Source organism: Xenopus tropicalis, chromosome 1, assembly GCF_000004195.4.
Source record: "Xenopus tropicalis strain Nigerian chromosome 1, UCB_Xtro_10.0, whole genome shotgun sequence".
Classification (NCBI taxonomy): domain Eukaryota; kingdom Metazoa; phylum Chordata; class Amphibia; order Anura; family Pipidae; genus Xenopus; species Xenopus tropicalis.
Window position 1 is genome coordinate 119,997,565 of NC_030677.2, and position 17,273 is coordinate 120,014,837.

The 17,273-nt window shown below is 39.8% G+C and overlaps 1 protein-coding gene across 2 annotated transcripts; it reads left to right on the forward strand.

Moving 5' to 3' along the window:
- Nucleotides 1-261: 261 nt before the first annotated feature.
- nipsnap3a (nipsnap homolog 3A) lies at nt 262-16,021 on the forward strand. 2 transcript variants are annotated; one of them, XR_004221848.1, is made up of 7 exons: nt 262-592; nt 4,678-4,885; nt 6,360-6,518; nt 9,402-9,551; nt 10,612-10,698; nt 14,241-14,362; nt 15,782-16,020. XR_004221848.1 is itself a non-coding variant. In NM_001005718.1 (6 exons), exons 1-6 carry the CDS (start codon nt 506-508, stop codon nt 15,856-15,858), a joined length of 768 nt encoding a protein of 255 aa, NP_001005718.1. In that variant the 5' UTR covers nt 384-505; the 3' UTR covers nt 15,859-16,021. The 2 variants fall into 2 exon arrangements, 1 of the variants encoding a protein (NP_001005718.1); NM_001005718.1 differs by lacking the exon at nt 14,241-14,362 and having other exon boundaries at nt 384-592; nt 15,782-16,021.
- The last annotated feature ends 1,252 nt before the right edge of the window (nt 16,022-17,273 follow it).

The window sequence follows — 17,273 nt, forward strand, 5'->3', positions numbered from 1 at the left end:
TGGTAAATCTGTAGCTCAGTAGTAATAGATGATTAAACTACATGTTGCACACCACCGAGAATTATCTATTTTTGATACTACCTCTACTGTTCACAAGAACAAATCAATAATTCACAGGCATAATTACGCTTTTCACTATCCCTTAACGCAACTAGCCCTGTCAGTGCTGCTCTTCTAACCTAGAAACGCTTTATAGAATTAGTGGAGAATGGTACAGTCTGTACTCCCCCTCAGCTGCAGCCTGTGTGGTACAGGCAGGGGGCGTGCTGGCTTCACAAGCTCCAGGAAGAACTTGACTGCGTTCACGTAGAGAACTATGAATAGGGGGAGTGGGGGGACTGACCTACAATTAGTTCTCTGAGAAGTTAACGGTGCGGGGCATTGGCCTTAAAAGCCTGCTGGGCCTCTGGCTGCCCCCTACATAGCATTACCCTGGCATTAAACTTTATCATAAGCAGGCACCAAAGTTTGCTGCGGCACCGTACGGATCAGCAGTGTCATCATGATGTGCAGTTTACGCTCCTTCTTTGCCAAGGGGAAATTGGCATCAACAGCTGCTTGTGCCTGGCGGGATCCGGCAGGTTTGGCTCAGGTGACCCTACCGCAGTGGGCAAATATAAAGTTGCAGATGGTCTGTAAAATCAGCGATCCAAGCAGAAATAACAGGCAGCAGGGCGGCACTGGCTGCATGTTACTTAAATACAGTGTCTGTGCCATCAGTGCCGCCCTGCTATTAGTTTATATGGCAGGGGTAACCTTAGGGTAACCTTAGGAAATGTATATTTGGGAAAGCAGAGACAGGCAGTTAGAATATGTATGTGCCAGTAGGGAAGCAGTGACTCCCTGTAACTTGCTCACCACTTAGTATTGTAACCATTCATTTTAATATTCCCTGTTTGTATATAATCTGCCTAGTTGGTGCTCCATGCAGTGGACGGACAGACATTTTAATATTCCCTGTTTGTATATAATCTGCCTAGTTGGTGCTCCATGCAGTGGACGGACAGACATTTTAATATTCCCTGTTTGTATATAATCTGCCTAGTTGGTGCTCCATGCAATGGACAGACAGACATTTTAATATTCCCTGTTTGTATATAATCTGCCTAGTTGGTGCTCCATGCAGTGGACGGACAGACATTTTAATATTCCCTGTTTGTATATAATCTGCCTAGTTGGTGCTCCATGCAGTGGACGGACAGACATTTTAATATTCCCTGTTTGTATATAATCTGCCTAGTTGGTGCTCCATGCAATGGACAGACAGACATTTTAATATTCCCTGTTTGTATATAATCTGCCTAGTTGGTGCCCCATACAGTGGACAGACAGACATTTTAATATTCCCTGTTTGTATATAATCTGCCTAGTTGGTGCTCCATGCAATGGACAGACAGACATTTTAATATTCCCTGTTTGTATATAATCTGCCTAGTTGGTGCCCCATACAGTGGACAGACAGACATTTTAATATTCCCTGTTTGTATATAATCTGCCTAGTTGGTGCTCCATGCAATGGACAGACAGACATTTTAATATTCCCTGTTTGTATATAATCTGCCTAGTTGGTGCTCCATGCAATGGACAGACAGACATTTTAATATTCCCTGTTTGTATATAATCTGCCTAGTTGGTGCTCCATGCAGTGGACGGACAGACATTTTAATATTCCCTGTTTGTATATAATCTGCCTAGTTGGTGCTCCATGCAATGGACAGACAGACATTTTAATATTCCCTGTTTGTATATAATCTGCCTAGTTGGTGCTCCATGCAGTGGACGGACAGACATTTTAAAATAACCTGTTTGTATATAATCTGCCTAGCTGTTGCTCCATGGAATGGACAGACAGATATTTTAATATTCCCTGTTTGTATATAATCTGCCTAGTTGTTGCTCCATGGAATGGACAGACAGATATTTTAATATTCCCTGTCTGACTGCTGTGTAGCTACAGCACAGTAATGGGAAAAAGTGTCCCTACTGTGAATATGCTGTTATATAACTGGCCTGTTAATTATCAGCTGCTGGCTCAGTGAGCGGACTGCTTTGCTTGACCTTCTGCCAATCTGTTACTATGTTAACTTGGAATTAGATAGCATATAGGACAGGATATATTAGCAGTGATGCAGTAAGTTAATATATATTGTGTTTTAACTGAATGCAGCTTAAATGATGCTTTTGGAAGCAATATGATTTCATTTAAGACTTAGAATCTGTAGTCACAGTTATATGATTGATTTGTTTGACATTCATTTTTGAAGTACAGGTATGGGATCCCTTATCCGGAAACCCATTATGCAGAAAGTTCCGAATTACGGAAAGGCCATCTCCCATAGGCTCCATTATAAGCAAATAATTCAAATTTTTAAAATTGATTTCCTTTTTCTCTGTAATAATAAAACAGTACCTTGTACTTGATCCCAACTAAGATCTAATTAACCCATATTGGAGGCAACCCAAGCCTATTGGGTTTATTCAATATTTAAATGATTTTTAGCAGACTTAATTTATGGAGATCCAAATTACGGAAAGATCCTTTATCCGGAAAACCCCTGGTCCCGAGCATTCTGGATAACAGGTCCCATAGCTGTACTGGAATAAAAGAGGAAAAAAAGTACAGTTTGGGCATTAGTTTGGTCAAGTGTTTTGAATTAGCTGATGCCATCTTGTGTATGGGCACCTGTGCAGGTATAGGACTCGTTATCCAGAATGCTCAGGACCAAGGGTATTCCGGATAAGGGGTCTTTCTGTAATTTGGATCTCCATACCTTGAGTCTACTAAAAAATCAATAAACCATTAATTAAACCCAATAAGGATTAATTATATCTTAGTTGGGATAAATTACAAGGTACTGTTTTATTACTACAGAGAAAAAGGAAATCGGTTTTAAAATTCTGAATTATTTGATTAAAATGGAGTCAGTGGGAGACGGGCTTTCCGTAATTCGGATAATGGGTTTCCAGATTAGGGATCCCATACCTGTATTGTATTTATTTTCCCATTGCATCAGTCTGTCCCCATGCTTTCTATATGCAACCACTTACTGGGGTTCACTGGCTTTTCAGCTCTCCTTAGGTTTTATTACTGAAGAACAGTCTTTACAAATTTCCTTTCCTATATGACATTTTTCAAAAATATTGTTCTTGAGATCCATAAAATAAAAAAAACCACAGACTGTATATTTAATCCACTTCATATTGATTATAGCATGTCTGCAATTGTTGTGCATGGATATGTGAAAAGTATCATATTGGGAAGTAACAAAAAACAAAATTAGCTTTGCAAGCCTTCATTATGCTGTTGTCTTCATGTAGTCTACATTCCTGCCAGGGATTTGGAATGTCCTTCCCCTGAAGTCATATGCAGAAGGGGGTATATTTTTAGGTGCTTGTTCATCACAGGGAGTGCTATTAAAGTTTGGTTAAAATAAATGGCTCATTTTTACACAGGGGAAACCTTCCAAAAGCCCCAGATACCAGTACGTTAAGAGGGCATATTTACAAAACAGGATTTGTGTGAAAAAGGATTTCTGCCGTGAAAATGCATTTTTAAAACCAATGAAGAACATAATATCATCCATTATCAAGATCTAAAGCAGTATTCATTTTATATGCTAGACTAATGCCATTGTTTTACATCACTCCTATCCTGCAGTTGTTATCAGGGGTATGCCTGCCCCCTGGGCATACTGAGGAGGCATTTTAGATGCCACCCCTTCCCCCCCGCACCCTACGCTTACCTTTCTGAGAGTTGGAGTGGTGCCACACCACTAGGGCAGAGAGCACAATAGCTCTCTAGGGTTGAAATTTAAAAATCCTAATTTCTGCTATTGAAGTTTTCTGGTATTGAGCTTTTTTCCGCCCCTAGTAACTTGCGGGCTGCTGCCACCTAAGGCAAGTTTCTCAACTCACCTCATGGCAGCAATGCCCCTGATTCTTATATTTTATATAGCATTAAAATATTTTTCAGCACTCTACAGAGATTATACATTTTTTACATCAGTCCCTGCCCCAGTGGAGTTTAAATTTAAGGTCCCTATTATATTCACACACACACACACTAGGGTCTATTTTACCTGGTGCAATTAACCTGCCTGTATATTTTTGGAGTGTGGGAGGAACCCAGATCCAGTGTTGTGTGCTGGTATTATTTGCGAGTATGCATTTCGGAGCCAAAATCTCCCTGTGCCTGTGAGTGCAGGCACAAGGAGAGGCTGATGCCAGGATATGGGCTGATTCTTGGCCTACATTTCTAAGCATAGATTTATTGTACAGCTTTTAAAAGATTGGAGTTTGTAAGTTGTCCCATGGTGTTAAAGTTATACCAACACCACCAATTTTAAACATCTTTAAATAATAATCTATATTTTCTGGGGATTGAGATGTAGATGGATCAATCATAACCATCTACATTGAAACTAAATTTCACATTTTATATTCTCTTCATGAGACAGGGCTTGGACAGCAGCAGAGAGCATGTGCAGTAAATCAGCAGAAAAGAAGCTGGGGAGCTCCGGAGGGCATCTTTGCGGGCTGTGGTTGCCTCAGGCTGGTACAGAACCCCAAAACATAATGTGCAGCATGTCTAGGCTCCTTCTTTAGTTAGAAAGAAATGATGAGAGTTTGTGAAATTTGTTGTTTACTTTTATTATTTGACCCTTTTTCATTTTTCAGATGCGAGCTACGTATGCAACAGGGCAACGTCAGGAAGACACAACTTTTTATGAATTTCGCACTTACACTGTAAAACCTGCAATGATGAGTGATTTCATGAAACTCACCAGTGAAAACATTCACATGCGCACAGCCCACTCAGAGTTGGTCGGCTATTGGACGCTAGAGTTTGGAGGCCTCAATAAAGTCTTCCATATCTGGAAATATGGTACAGAATTTTCTGTTGTTGCTATACTTTACAGCTCCACTAAGTCATTGTTAAATGCTGATTCCTGTTATAGCTGTCAGGCCTAGAACAAGGCATATTATGTTGTCTGCCCATCAGTCTTCATGGTTGAGCCACAGGAGGCTGTGTGTGTTCAACACTGTGTACCAGTTTGCTTAGTATGTGCATCCACATGGCAATTCACATGTACATATTGAGCAAGCAAGGACACTTGCTTATTATGCCCATGCATGTGGCTCAATATGTCCGCCCTCACCAAGAGTGGGCACTTAGTGATATTTTTGTGATATGCACCCTTAAATGTGGTTGGTAGCTCTTCGTTTGCCTTCCTTGGCTGACACCTGTCTGACTCTTCATCCACCCTGTACTGGATAATAGCCCCTTAGGTCAGTGCTGTCCTCCTTTTATGTGGGTATAGTCTTAACAGCTCTTGTGATAATATGGATGTGGTTTCAAAAAGGGAGTGGTCAAAACTGGCTTCCATTATCGTCCCTTCCCCAATATGCCAGAATATTTCCAGCCCTGTGTACCACAGAAGTTGGACAGCACTATCCTAGGTGATTTGTGAGTGTGATCCTGCCTTGTTCTTGTAATACAGTACTAATGTCCTCGTGTGACATTTGACATTGTATTGCCTGCTGCCTACCCTGACCTCTTGCCTCTTACAAGCTAATTATCAACTGCTGTGGTTACTGGCCATTTTATGCAGACCTGTCTCTCATACTGGCACTTTTACCTTACTAGTTTATTTTAGTAGTTATATTAGTTAAATGTACACTAGGGTTACACATGGACTCCTACCAACAAGTACCACTCCAGTGGTATATCCGGACAATAACAAACAAGGGCAGGCTGTTTTTGCTTTATAAATGGCTATTACCATGGATGAATTTACCAGTAAGTCTAGAATGAGTAGCTGCTTTGCTTAGGATTGGTAAGAAAAAACAAAATTTGAAAAAAAGTTAGATCTCAAATTAATCTTGAATTGGAAAAGTCCTCACTGATTAAGCTTCAGTGGGGCACGGAACAGTTGCAATGATGTATATTTGCTTCAATATATATCAGCACTATAAAAATAACGTATAATAATTATGGTAAGTCACTTCAGTCATATAGCTTAAAGGAAATGTCCACACAAAAACAATTTTTGTAAAGCGAATATAAAACAAAAAAATTGAACTTATAATTAGCTTTCCAGTTAATCATGATGCACCAGCATAATTCTGCAGTGAAATTCCGGTAGTTCCCAATTTTTAGTTCTACAGCCAGCAAACTAGGCCCAATTCAACTGGCTGTGTAATTACAAAGCAACCTGACTTTCTAAGTCCCACTTAATGCAAGGTGTCTACACACTGTCCATCACTGGAGAGCTGGGTCCTGGGAATTATATACCAATGTGAGTGTAAGTAAATTAGATCTAGTTTACTAGATACAAGTTGTGTTTTGTCCTTCACAGACAGCTTTGCCCAAAGAGCAGCAGTTAGAGCAAAGCTTGCCCAAGACAGAGACTGGCTGGACAAATATTTATTAAAAATGTTACCCATGCTGGACAAACAGGATAATGAAGTAACTTACTTGGTGCCTTGGTGCAAAGTGCAGAAGCCAGAAACAGAAGGTATGTGTAAATTTTCCTTTAATTACTGTCCACATTACTACATATCCGCTGCAAAGCAATCTGATAATGAAAAATCTCTACAGTTCTTGTTCAGTTACTATTCCCTTGCATCAAGCTCGGTGCACTATAGCACAAATCTGTTTTTATTTAATGTTATTTTTGAGGAAAAACCGTAAACACAAAACATAATTTCTGCAACTATTTGCTATTGTACTACATGGGAATAATGGTAAGTTCTGTCTTAAAGAGAAGATATATGTGTTATAGGACAGGCCAGTCTGCCATAAATGCCACAATTTCGGGCGGTTTCCTTGGGTAGGTTTGGGTGCTGCCATCATTGTTTCCCCTGCACAGTTACGCACATTGCACTTGGAGAGGAACTTAAGACTTTATGTGCCAGCAAAATTTCACATTTTGGTCCCCCTCAGTGCCAGACTTTTTGTAAACATTTTGTGCTCTCTCATTTTAGGGGCATTTATTTGGGGGGATGGGGGGTTAATTTAGGTAGGAAAACTAAATCTTTTTTTCAGGAGAATCAGAGGTTTCCAAATATCTTTTATGTATTTCCACTTCTGGAACAGGATTTAGCTCTAAATACAAAAAAAGAAAAATTTATATTTTTCATGATATAGGGATTTATACCAGAATCAAAATTTATGAACACAAATTCAACTGATTTGGAAAGTCTCACATCACCTGAACATGCCAATACCTAATATGTATAGTTTTATGGAGATTTCTGACTTCTATAGATCAAAAACTCCCAGCAGTAAATTACCAAATTTTCAAAGCATTACAGCTAAATACTGCATACTTTAGATTCCAAAGCCAAAAAACCTGGAACATTAGGTTTACCCCAGCAAACCATATACTTTTAAGTACACATTGTGCTGAACTTGAAAAGTTCACCTATAAGCATCCACTTTCAAGCATCATATCTCCCATATAACATTAGGTACCATAAAAACACATCCGAATTATAAAAAGCCAAGGGTCCACTAAACAGTTGGATTCCCACTGGCATTTAGAGAGGATATCAGTACATACATATTTCATGGCATATAAATCAGCTGGTGTTTGTTTTGGAAGTAGAAATATATGTGGTAAAAGTGGGGAAACCTCATATTTTCAGAATTTTCTGCTGAATGTAAAATGGGTAAAACAGCAAAGCTAAGCTAAATGTAGCAATTTCTATGTAATTTCAAAGCTTTAATTTTACCCTATTCTATATCCCTTTTTTGTAATGTACCAGCATAAAACATTCTAAATATTAACGCCAGGGGCCTCAACAGTTTGATGCCCAATATGCATAGATTTACCAAACTATGTGGCATATAGAGGTACCAAAATGAAAATAGTGCATATGAATTTTCACGTCTGACACCCTGGACGCTGCAATATAAGCTCCCGGTCTAAATATGACTGTCAGGGGTCTACTGAACAGTTTGATGCCCAGTATGCATAGATTTACCATACTGTGTGATGTACAGAGGCGCCCAAATGAAAATAGTGCATATGAATTTTCATATCTGACACTGGACGCTGCAATATTAGCACTCAGTATGTGTATTATGTGCCATAATACCACCTAAAAGTATGGAGACATTAGAAAACATATATTTTCAGAAAGTACACATTCTGACAAAACAAAAATAGGTAAATACATCTTTCTATTGCAAACTACAAAGCTATGCTGAACATAACGGTTTTTATAAAAAATCTGAGAAACATCACAAAGCTTGCATTTTACCCCATTATTTACCCCACAAGCAGATTATGGCACACATAATGGCAGCATAGGGTGGGCAGAGTATGGCACACACAGGCAGCATAGGGTGGGCAGAGTATGGCACGCACAGGCAGCATAGGGCAGGTAGAGTATGGCACACGCACAGGTGCATAGGGCAGGCAGCGTATGGCACACACACAGGTGCATAGGGCAGGCAGGATATGGCAATCACACAGGCAGCATAGGGCAGGCAGGGTATGGCAATCACACAGGCAGCATAGGGCAGGCAGAGTATGGCACACACACAGGAAGCATAGGCCAGACAGAGTATTGCACACAGCCAGCATATGGCAGGCTGGCACATACAGGCGCATAGGGCAGGCAGAGTCTGGCACACACAGGCGCATAGGGCAGGCAGAGTCTGGCACACACAGGCGCATAGGGCAGGCAGAGTCTGGCACACACTGGCAGGGTAGGGCAGGCAGAGTATGGCACACAGGAAGCAAAGAGATCTGAGGTGTGAATAATGCAGGGTATTATAGGTGTAAACAATACAGGAGTTTACCCCTGTTCATTTGTATTGTTTTGAACTAAAATAATTTTAATTCTGCTGCTATTTTGATATTTGTGCATAGGAAATAATAAAGAATACTATAAGAATTACTCTTGTAACCCATTAGTCAATCAGTGATGTAACATGCCTCTGCAAGAAAATCAGAGCTTCCCACCCTAGCTGTAATCGGTGCCCCACTTTTTCGCATTCGCTCACTCCCCACCTGGGTGCATGCACCTCTACTCCTCTGTTTACTGGGAGACTGGAAAGAGCATTTAGTATGGAACTATACAGCAGACCCCATGGCTGCCCCCCTGCGATTGTGGGTTCTTCAGTATAGTAGGTATGCCACTGCAGGCAATCAGATATTTGCTTTGAAACTGACCAATGAATTCTGCCTGCTGATTGGTTGCTTTGTGTAAATAGGCATGGTGCAATATTAGCTACTTTTATTACATTACTCCGATAAAGTGTAAGTACAGTGCCTGTGCTTAATTACACAAATATGTTGATAACTCTAAATTGATGGATGAATGATGAAGGTGGCAAATAAATATTCATATGATAAGAGATGTGCTTATATGCCCTTTTCTTTCCATAGGGGTCTATGAGTTGGTCAGCTTTCAGTTCAAGCCTGGAGGGCCAGCAGTTTGGGGTCATGCCTTCAGAGCAGCAATTTCGACTCATGTTAACACTGGCTACACTAAGCTTATTGGTGTGTTCAACACAGAGTATGGATTACTTAACCAAGGTAACAGCAAAATGCAGCAATTTGTATTGTGTGTGTTTTCCTATACCAAAGTGATTGAATTAAGAAAGGGTGAAAAATAAAAAGGTTTTTATACTATCAGCTTCATTCTTGTGTTGAAGCATGAAATAAAAAGCACGAGTTACCCATGCAAATTATTTTCTATACTGGCATTTACCCATGTGCATTTGGGTCATTGCTTGAGCTGAGTCCCAGTGGCAGTCACTACCGTTTATTGGAAGGTTGAACACATAGGGGCCCGTTTACTAAAGGTCGTGGTTTTTTATTTTTTTTTTCATGATTCATGTTTTTTTGCAAAAAAAGGTGGCTTCTTTGCCATTGATTATACATCAAAACTGCGTTAAATCCAAAAAAATACCCCATGTAAAAGCTGTCAAGGTGATGTAGAAGTCAAAAGCAGCTGTCCTTTTCCTAATTAGCTAATCTTTTTTTTTTGCTTTGTGCTTTTAGAAGTTTTGGGATTTTTTTACCCTTTTTTGTGTGTTTTCCAAGTTTCTTTTTTCCCATTTGTGCTTTTAAAAAAAGGATGTCTTACTAAATGACTTGGCATTTGAGGTTTTAGAGTAAACAAGTTGTCCGTGGTTTCAAAAACCACGAAAATGAGAATATTGATAAATGGGCCTCATAGTGTATTAAAGTATATTGGTAATATGCAAAAGCAAAAAAGTAGGTTTTGTTGCCTTGTACTTGACACAGCTACTCAGATCTTAACAGTGGAAAGATTTAAGCAGCATTATGGTGACTTGATAACTTTTTAGGAAGGCTGAGGAGAGGAATACGTAACACCTAATAATCCAGCTGTTAATATCACAACTCCTCAGCACAATAACATCTCAGTCTCCAACTGTAATTGGCACCCAAATTCAATTCACCCCCCCACCATTAATAAGCATAAAAAAACTCCAAAATCCTCAGAAACAGGCAGCGCAGGACTGGAATAGGCATATCCAAGACACACCAGATTCAGGTTGGCAGCTAAAGACTGCTTAGGAAGCCTAGCATATACTATGTAAAAATATTGTTGATATGCTTTATTTGACAGTGCATGTGCTATGGTGGAATGAAAATGCTGACAATCGGGCAGCTGGCAGACACAGGGCACATGAAGATGCTAGAGTGGTAGCAGCAGGTAAGGAAAAATGTGATTCTTTTTTTCAAAGATGGAACTTTTTCTAGGCACATTTAATTTACGCTTTCTAAATGCTACATATTTTTATTAGGGTTAAGATACCCTGACATTCATCAAGAAAAATGGTTTAAGGTTGCAGGAAAAAATGAAAAGAAGTCTGAACCAGGTGTAATAATGTATCAATACTCAGTGATGAATGCTGGCCATACTTAAATATACCTGGTGTGTGCTTTGTGCTTTTTAAGTTGGCATCGGTGAAAGGAAGATGGGGACCTGCTTTTATTTGAGCCTTTGCATTAAGGTGACTTTGTACCTCATCTCCGTTGACTCCAAAATAAGAGACTTGTTCTTTATATGCATATTTATATGGGAGCTCTTTTGCACAGATACAGGGGTCCTTTTGTGACACCTAATGCAGCTGTAAGTAGGTATCATGCAGCTAAGTGCCATTTCTCATTGTGTTTCATCTGTCTGTTTTATAAAAAAGGAAATAAAATACCTTGTTTAGGAACAGTATCAAGAAATGCAGGTCCATTTCCATTACACCTGTTTCTGTACAAGATAAAACACTGCTAAAGGACAAAAATAAAAATCTTCATTTATTTATGTTCTCACATAGATAAGCTATGTGTGCCCTTAGGTGGACCGGATTTAAAAGGACAATGATTAAATATATTGGCATTTTGCATTTTGGTTGTGTGTCACCAGTCTCAGATATCATTCCTTAGCATGCTAAGATCAGCTTGCTGCTGGTAATATAGCAATCATTTTAAAGATGACAATAATATAGGAATATGTAGCAACTTGCTGTGGTGGTCAAGCAAAGCCCTGCAATAGCCACCCATGGCTGAAAGGTGCTGTGAGGTGTTTTTACATGCCATTAAACACTTAAAATCCCATATGCATATAATAGAGAGGCTAAAGCAAGGTCCAAAGATTTACATCATTTACTGGGGAACTGTTGGATAAAATATAATTTGGCTCCATGTATGTAAACACAGTATGGTGGCCATTGGGCCTGGCCTTTCTTGAATTAGGAAAAGTGATTTTATCCCCAAGACTGTAATGGGGAAAATGAAACCAATTAGTAGTGACCTGTAGAGTGCCACACATTAATTTAATAAGCCCCCACTGTAAGTAAAACTTGCTTTGTCAAAGCTTTGAGCTCCCCCTAGACTACCTGACCTCAGGAGACTTCAGGCCTTCTCAGGCTATAAAATAAAAACCTGTTAAATTTTAGCCCATGAAAATCTAACGATCTGTGTAGAAATGTCTACAGATGAATTCTGATTCATTAATATGCTATAAAATATCTGGTTTGGTCCTTTTTATTCAGGGAAAATAATATTGCTACCCTGGATCCTCTGTCTTTTTGGGACTACCCCAATTTTTTTTGCTGGTAAAAACAGCCAATCTCTCTACAAAGCAATGTCCAACAAAATGTTTACAACAAAGTTTGCTATTCTTACATGCCAACCATGTTGGGGGGGCACAACTCTTTTGCTTTGCCAGCAGATTGGAAGCAATTATTACCGCTCACAAAACAGAAAATATCATCACGAGGCAAGACATAGAAAACCACTTTGACGTTCCAAAGTGACAGAGTGTTTCCCATCCTCCCTACAACAAGGCAGGCACTGCCACTGACCTTTTGGGTTACATATGCCAGTAGACTGAAACTCCCCAACTAACAATTTGGAGAAAGAGGGAATTCCCACCAGGTTGTTTCATACCCTGGATCTCAACAAACTTTAAACAAATTGGGCAACTATTGCCCAATAGGTAAGATGCTTACTTTGCCACCATGTATACATTTTTCTAATTTTTACAGGTCAAAAAAGTTGTGGAGTCTGGGTTGGAAAATATAACAGCCGTTTTTAAGACTTCTTTAACACACTATGCAATTATTCCAATGGCTGCTTTAATGAAGGTGCAGCCAAACAGGGTGGCCCACCATCACCGAATGCATATTCAGTCATTTTTCACAGAAGGATTCCTATAGAAATGTTAGACTGCAAAAAGAGCCCTTGAAATTTGTTCCTGTTGCTTCTAAAAAGTCAATTTTTGTGTACTGTAGTCAGAACATTAATACAGGATTATGTGGCCAGTCAAGTCTGTGCCATATTTTAACCCCACAGTTGCTTCAACAGAATGGTCGGTCCTTGCAGGGACACAGGTACTACCTTATGCCAAGTTAAAACAAAGCTGTGATTAAGCCGAGACCCCCTGCTTTGTTCCCCTTTATCCATTTCACCTTCGCATGTCATGAATTCATTCTTTGTTCCACAAATGCAAACACAGGACTTTGTTCTTATTAGGTCAAATGAAAAGTATTATTAATGTATTAAGGATTTGGCGTGGTGTTTGGGGGCCAGCAAATGATATGTAAAAAGATTCCTAGTAATATTAAAGAAAGTTCTGCATTTGGGAAAATATACATACACAGGGCAATTAGTCGCTGCAACTTTTAAAAACTATTTTTGTGGCAACTAATTGTGGAGATTTAGCTGCCATAGCCTAATAAATGAGTCGCCGTGACTAATCGTCCCATGTGTCTTCGTCCTTATAAAGAAACAATTGATTACTTGACCCAGTTTATTCACACCTGGGTTCACTAATATTTACAAATGTATGTTCATATAAGAACACCTCAAGGGCAAATTTGTTAGGGCTATTTAAAGCAGTCCTAGCAAAGGCCTAAAATTGTCCTGTGTGCCATTACTCTGGAAAGTGACAGCCCCAAGCTGGGGCCCAATCCTATCTGGTGTCAACCTGCATTTTACTAAATAAGCTTTATATAAAGTTACAAATGATCTCCAGATTTCCAGTGCCAAATGACACTTTACTATTCTCATAATGCTGGGTTTGTCCTGTGTGTTTAATAACATAAGCCATTACTTTCTAATGCAAATTGTCCATTCTCTTAGTATCAGCAATAAACCTTCATCCTTGTTCATACTCCTTCTTACTCCTTTGTCCCGTAACACATCGGACTTAATCACTGTATTTGTGGATACTTATTTTCCTATTTATTGTACTGTCTGTACTATTCATTTATTTTTAACATGTAAAGTGCTATGTGCACTATATAAAGATACATATACCATACATAAGCTTTAGGAGAAACACAGTCAATATGAATTAACAAAGCAGTCAAGACTTGTTTAACAGTGTATTAAGATGGGAATGATTTCATAGTAGGCCCCTAGATGGAGCTGTAATACAGGACATTAGCCATAAATTAACTGGCAGTAAGGCCTAAGCAGTGCTGTAACAGGAACAGAATGTAAAATATGTCAGCTAAAACATTTTACAGTATCCTTTGCTGGCCAACAATTGCAGAATCCCTGATTGCTGACCCTCTGTTTCCATTATCCTTTCTGCGCTAATCTATAGCACTAATATATATATACATATTTGATATTGTAGTGTATTTCTAAATAAATATGCTGCTCTGGATATAATTACACATTGTTATTGCACCCTGTTTAGTAATTAAAAATATTTGCATTGATGAGTACAACTTTCCCTTATCTTTACAGAAACAGAGTCCAGCTCCACATTGTAGGTACCTTCATTCTCACCTCCTGTCAGGCGATCCCTGCAGTGTCCACTAAATTGGACAAGTATTTGGGACTACTAACCTTAGTAGAGCAAGTTGGAGGTGATATGTTAATAGTAATGTCCATATTCTGAATGAATCAAAGTGTACATAGATTTAACAAAATGTGAGTTTAGAGCTTAACACATAAAAACTTACCCACGTTCTATTCATCCTATGGGATTTTTAGAAGTGTATCAAATGGTTAACTTTCACTCTATGATAAATATGGTTCTTTAATAAATTTGCAGCTTAAAATAAACCACACTGACAGAAGGGGAGAACAGAGCAGGCTTATTATCCTGTGAAGCCGGAGCACTGTACTAACTTCCAGTTTTAAAGAGAAAGTCAGCTATGGGATGGGAGCGGGCATGTAAGTGCTCATTGCCACATTGCCTTTTTTTAATACACAGTACACAACCGGGATTTTATGGCATTATTTATGTATAAAACATTAAAGGAGAAGGAAAGGCTATTAAAGAGTTAATCTCAAGCTGCAGGCATACCTTCAGTTGTCTCAATAGTGCCCTTAAGTCTCCCCATATTTCTCCCATTCAGAAGATCTGAAGCCAAATAGTTCGAAAAAACGCTGAGCTGTGTAGAGAAGATTCCCATAATGCCTCGCTCCTGCCCAGACTTGGGACTGTAGGCGGCGCATGCGCACCCCCCCCTAGTGTCCGGTTGCCATGGCGTGTATGCAGCGGCAGTGGCACAGAAGAAGAACAGACAGCCAGCAAGCAGGTGCTGGTGGGGGGAGAGGCAAGCGGCGAGGGGGGTGCTGACAAAACAAAGAGAGTGGGTGGTGTGTGGCAGCCAGCAAGCAGGTGCTGGTGGGGGGAGAGGCAAAGGGGGAGCGGACCGGAGAGAGCGATCGGACGGGGGGGGGTAGGGTGCTGACAAAACGAAGCGAGCGGGTGGTGTGTGCAAGCCGGCAAGCAGGTGCTGGTGGGGGGAGAGGCAAGGAGGGAGCGGACCGGAGAGAGAGATCGAGTGGAGGGGAGGGGGGGGTGCTGACAAAATAGCGGCGCCGTTCACTGAAACAAGTATGTAGAATGTAGCAGTGTATCTCTGTAAATCTTTCATTAGGCAAGCCAGAAATATAGCGTTTTTACACAGCAATAGTAGTACTATTTAATAGTGTGCTTAATAGGTTTTGACTTTCCTTGTCCTTTAAAGATAATGAATTTGGTCCAGGTCCTGGGGGAGAGTAGAATGGATTTATGACTTTTTATTACATTTTTAGTTTTACTGTATCTTTAAGATCTAAACTCACATTTCGATAAATTTGTCCCATAGGGCCTGCCATTATCAGAGTTATCCTTCTGTACTTACTGTGTGAGTGCAAATATTTTGTTATGTGGCCACAACCTCATTGCTTCCTATCTTTCTAACTGTATATAGTTGTAGCATTTAAGCTCAACTTGTAACTGCACTGACATACAATGCTTACAGATTAAATCTGTTGTTTTGTTCCAATTTCAGTCAGAGAGAGTTCAAGATTCCTGGAGTCCCAGAGGAACCTGTTGATGCTCCCAACCAAGTTCTCACCCATGAAATAATATCCTGTAATTCTCCTGCAGATCCTTGGGTGTCCGCATTATTTAGAACTTTTTGCCATGAACGGATCACAAGATGCTAACATTTGCATATATAGGCTATATGTGAATATTGGTTATTTCTGAAATATTTGGATCTTATTTCAAATAAAGACCTAAAAATCTCGCTTTTGCCAGTGCTTGTTTGGTTTTTTTTTTTCTGAGCTGTCTACAGTGACTGGAAAGTGAAGGGGCTGAGGGGTTTATTAAGTGTGGGTCCAACATATTCCTTCTTTTTATATATGCATTGATTCACAATGAGAATTAACATATTACTTGTTTAGCCAAATCATCCTTTATCAACCAAAAACAGGGCCTTGTTTTGATAACTACAAGAGAAACACTTGCTATATTAACTAAACCCCAGACTTTAGTTTGCATACAGTATATACAGTACATTGCTCTTTAAACTATAGCATAAGGCTGCTGTTTTGTTCTCCATGGCCAGAAACACTCACAGGTTTCTTTGGCTAGGTCGCTAGGTTCTGCCTTGCAGTGAATCATTTATTAATATTGTTTGGAAAGTGTTGATGGTTACATTATAAGTGCATTAGATTTCTGTAACAGCAGCTTTATTGCATACCACTTATGTCAGAGATGCAGAGAAGTAGGTGCTTCTGCACAGCAGGACTTAACTGGGGCAGCACTGCATCACCAAAGCCATAAAATCCTTCCCATGTCTCTGTGCAGTTAGTTCTTTGTTGCGTTAAATGGCAAAATGGGTCAGCACAGGATGTATGTCGCTGCCACCTGCTTTATTGTTTTTCATTCTTGCATTGCTTCTGGTACAGTGCCTGATCTGAAAAGCAAAGAGCAATTTCTGTGGACTAAAAGCTGCATTTGAATTTGAGTGACAAAGGCATAATAGTCATTTGAATGGGTATGGCCTTTAGCTCTTGGCTGTTATAAACGAGTCCTGAAATCTGACAGCAGGTCAGTGATGGACATGTATAGAACTGAAAGTGTGTTGCAATTATAGATGTACGTCACCCTGTTTTCCCCATAGTTCCTGCATAATTGTGGCCACGTAGGGAGCTACTACTGCGATTGTGAATCAAAACAAATGTAATTGCAGATGTGTGTAGTAGCTTATTAAGATGTAAGTTGTGGCTGACACTGGGATTGTCACTGCCACTTCTGGTAACATGTTTGCAAGTGATCCTTCTGTGGGAGCCCTCTAATTAGTAGCTATGGCATTCCCCAGCATAAATAGGCACACTGTTGCACAATTCAGCAGAAGAAGCAGGACTGGCACAATGGTACAGGTATGGGATCCCTTACTTGGAAGGCCATATCTCAAAGCTCCAAATTACATGAAGGCCGTCTCCCATATGAGGAGATTTATCAAAGAGTGAAATTAGAGCTCACCATAGTAAAAT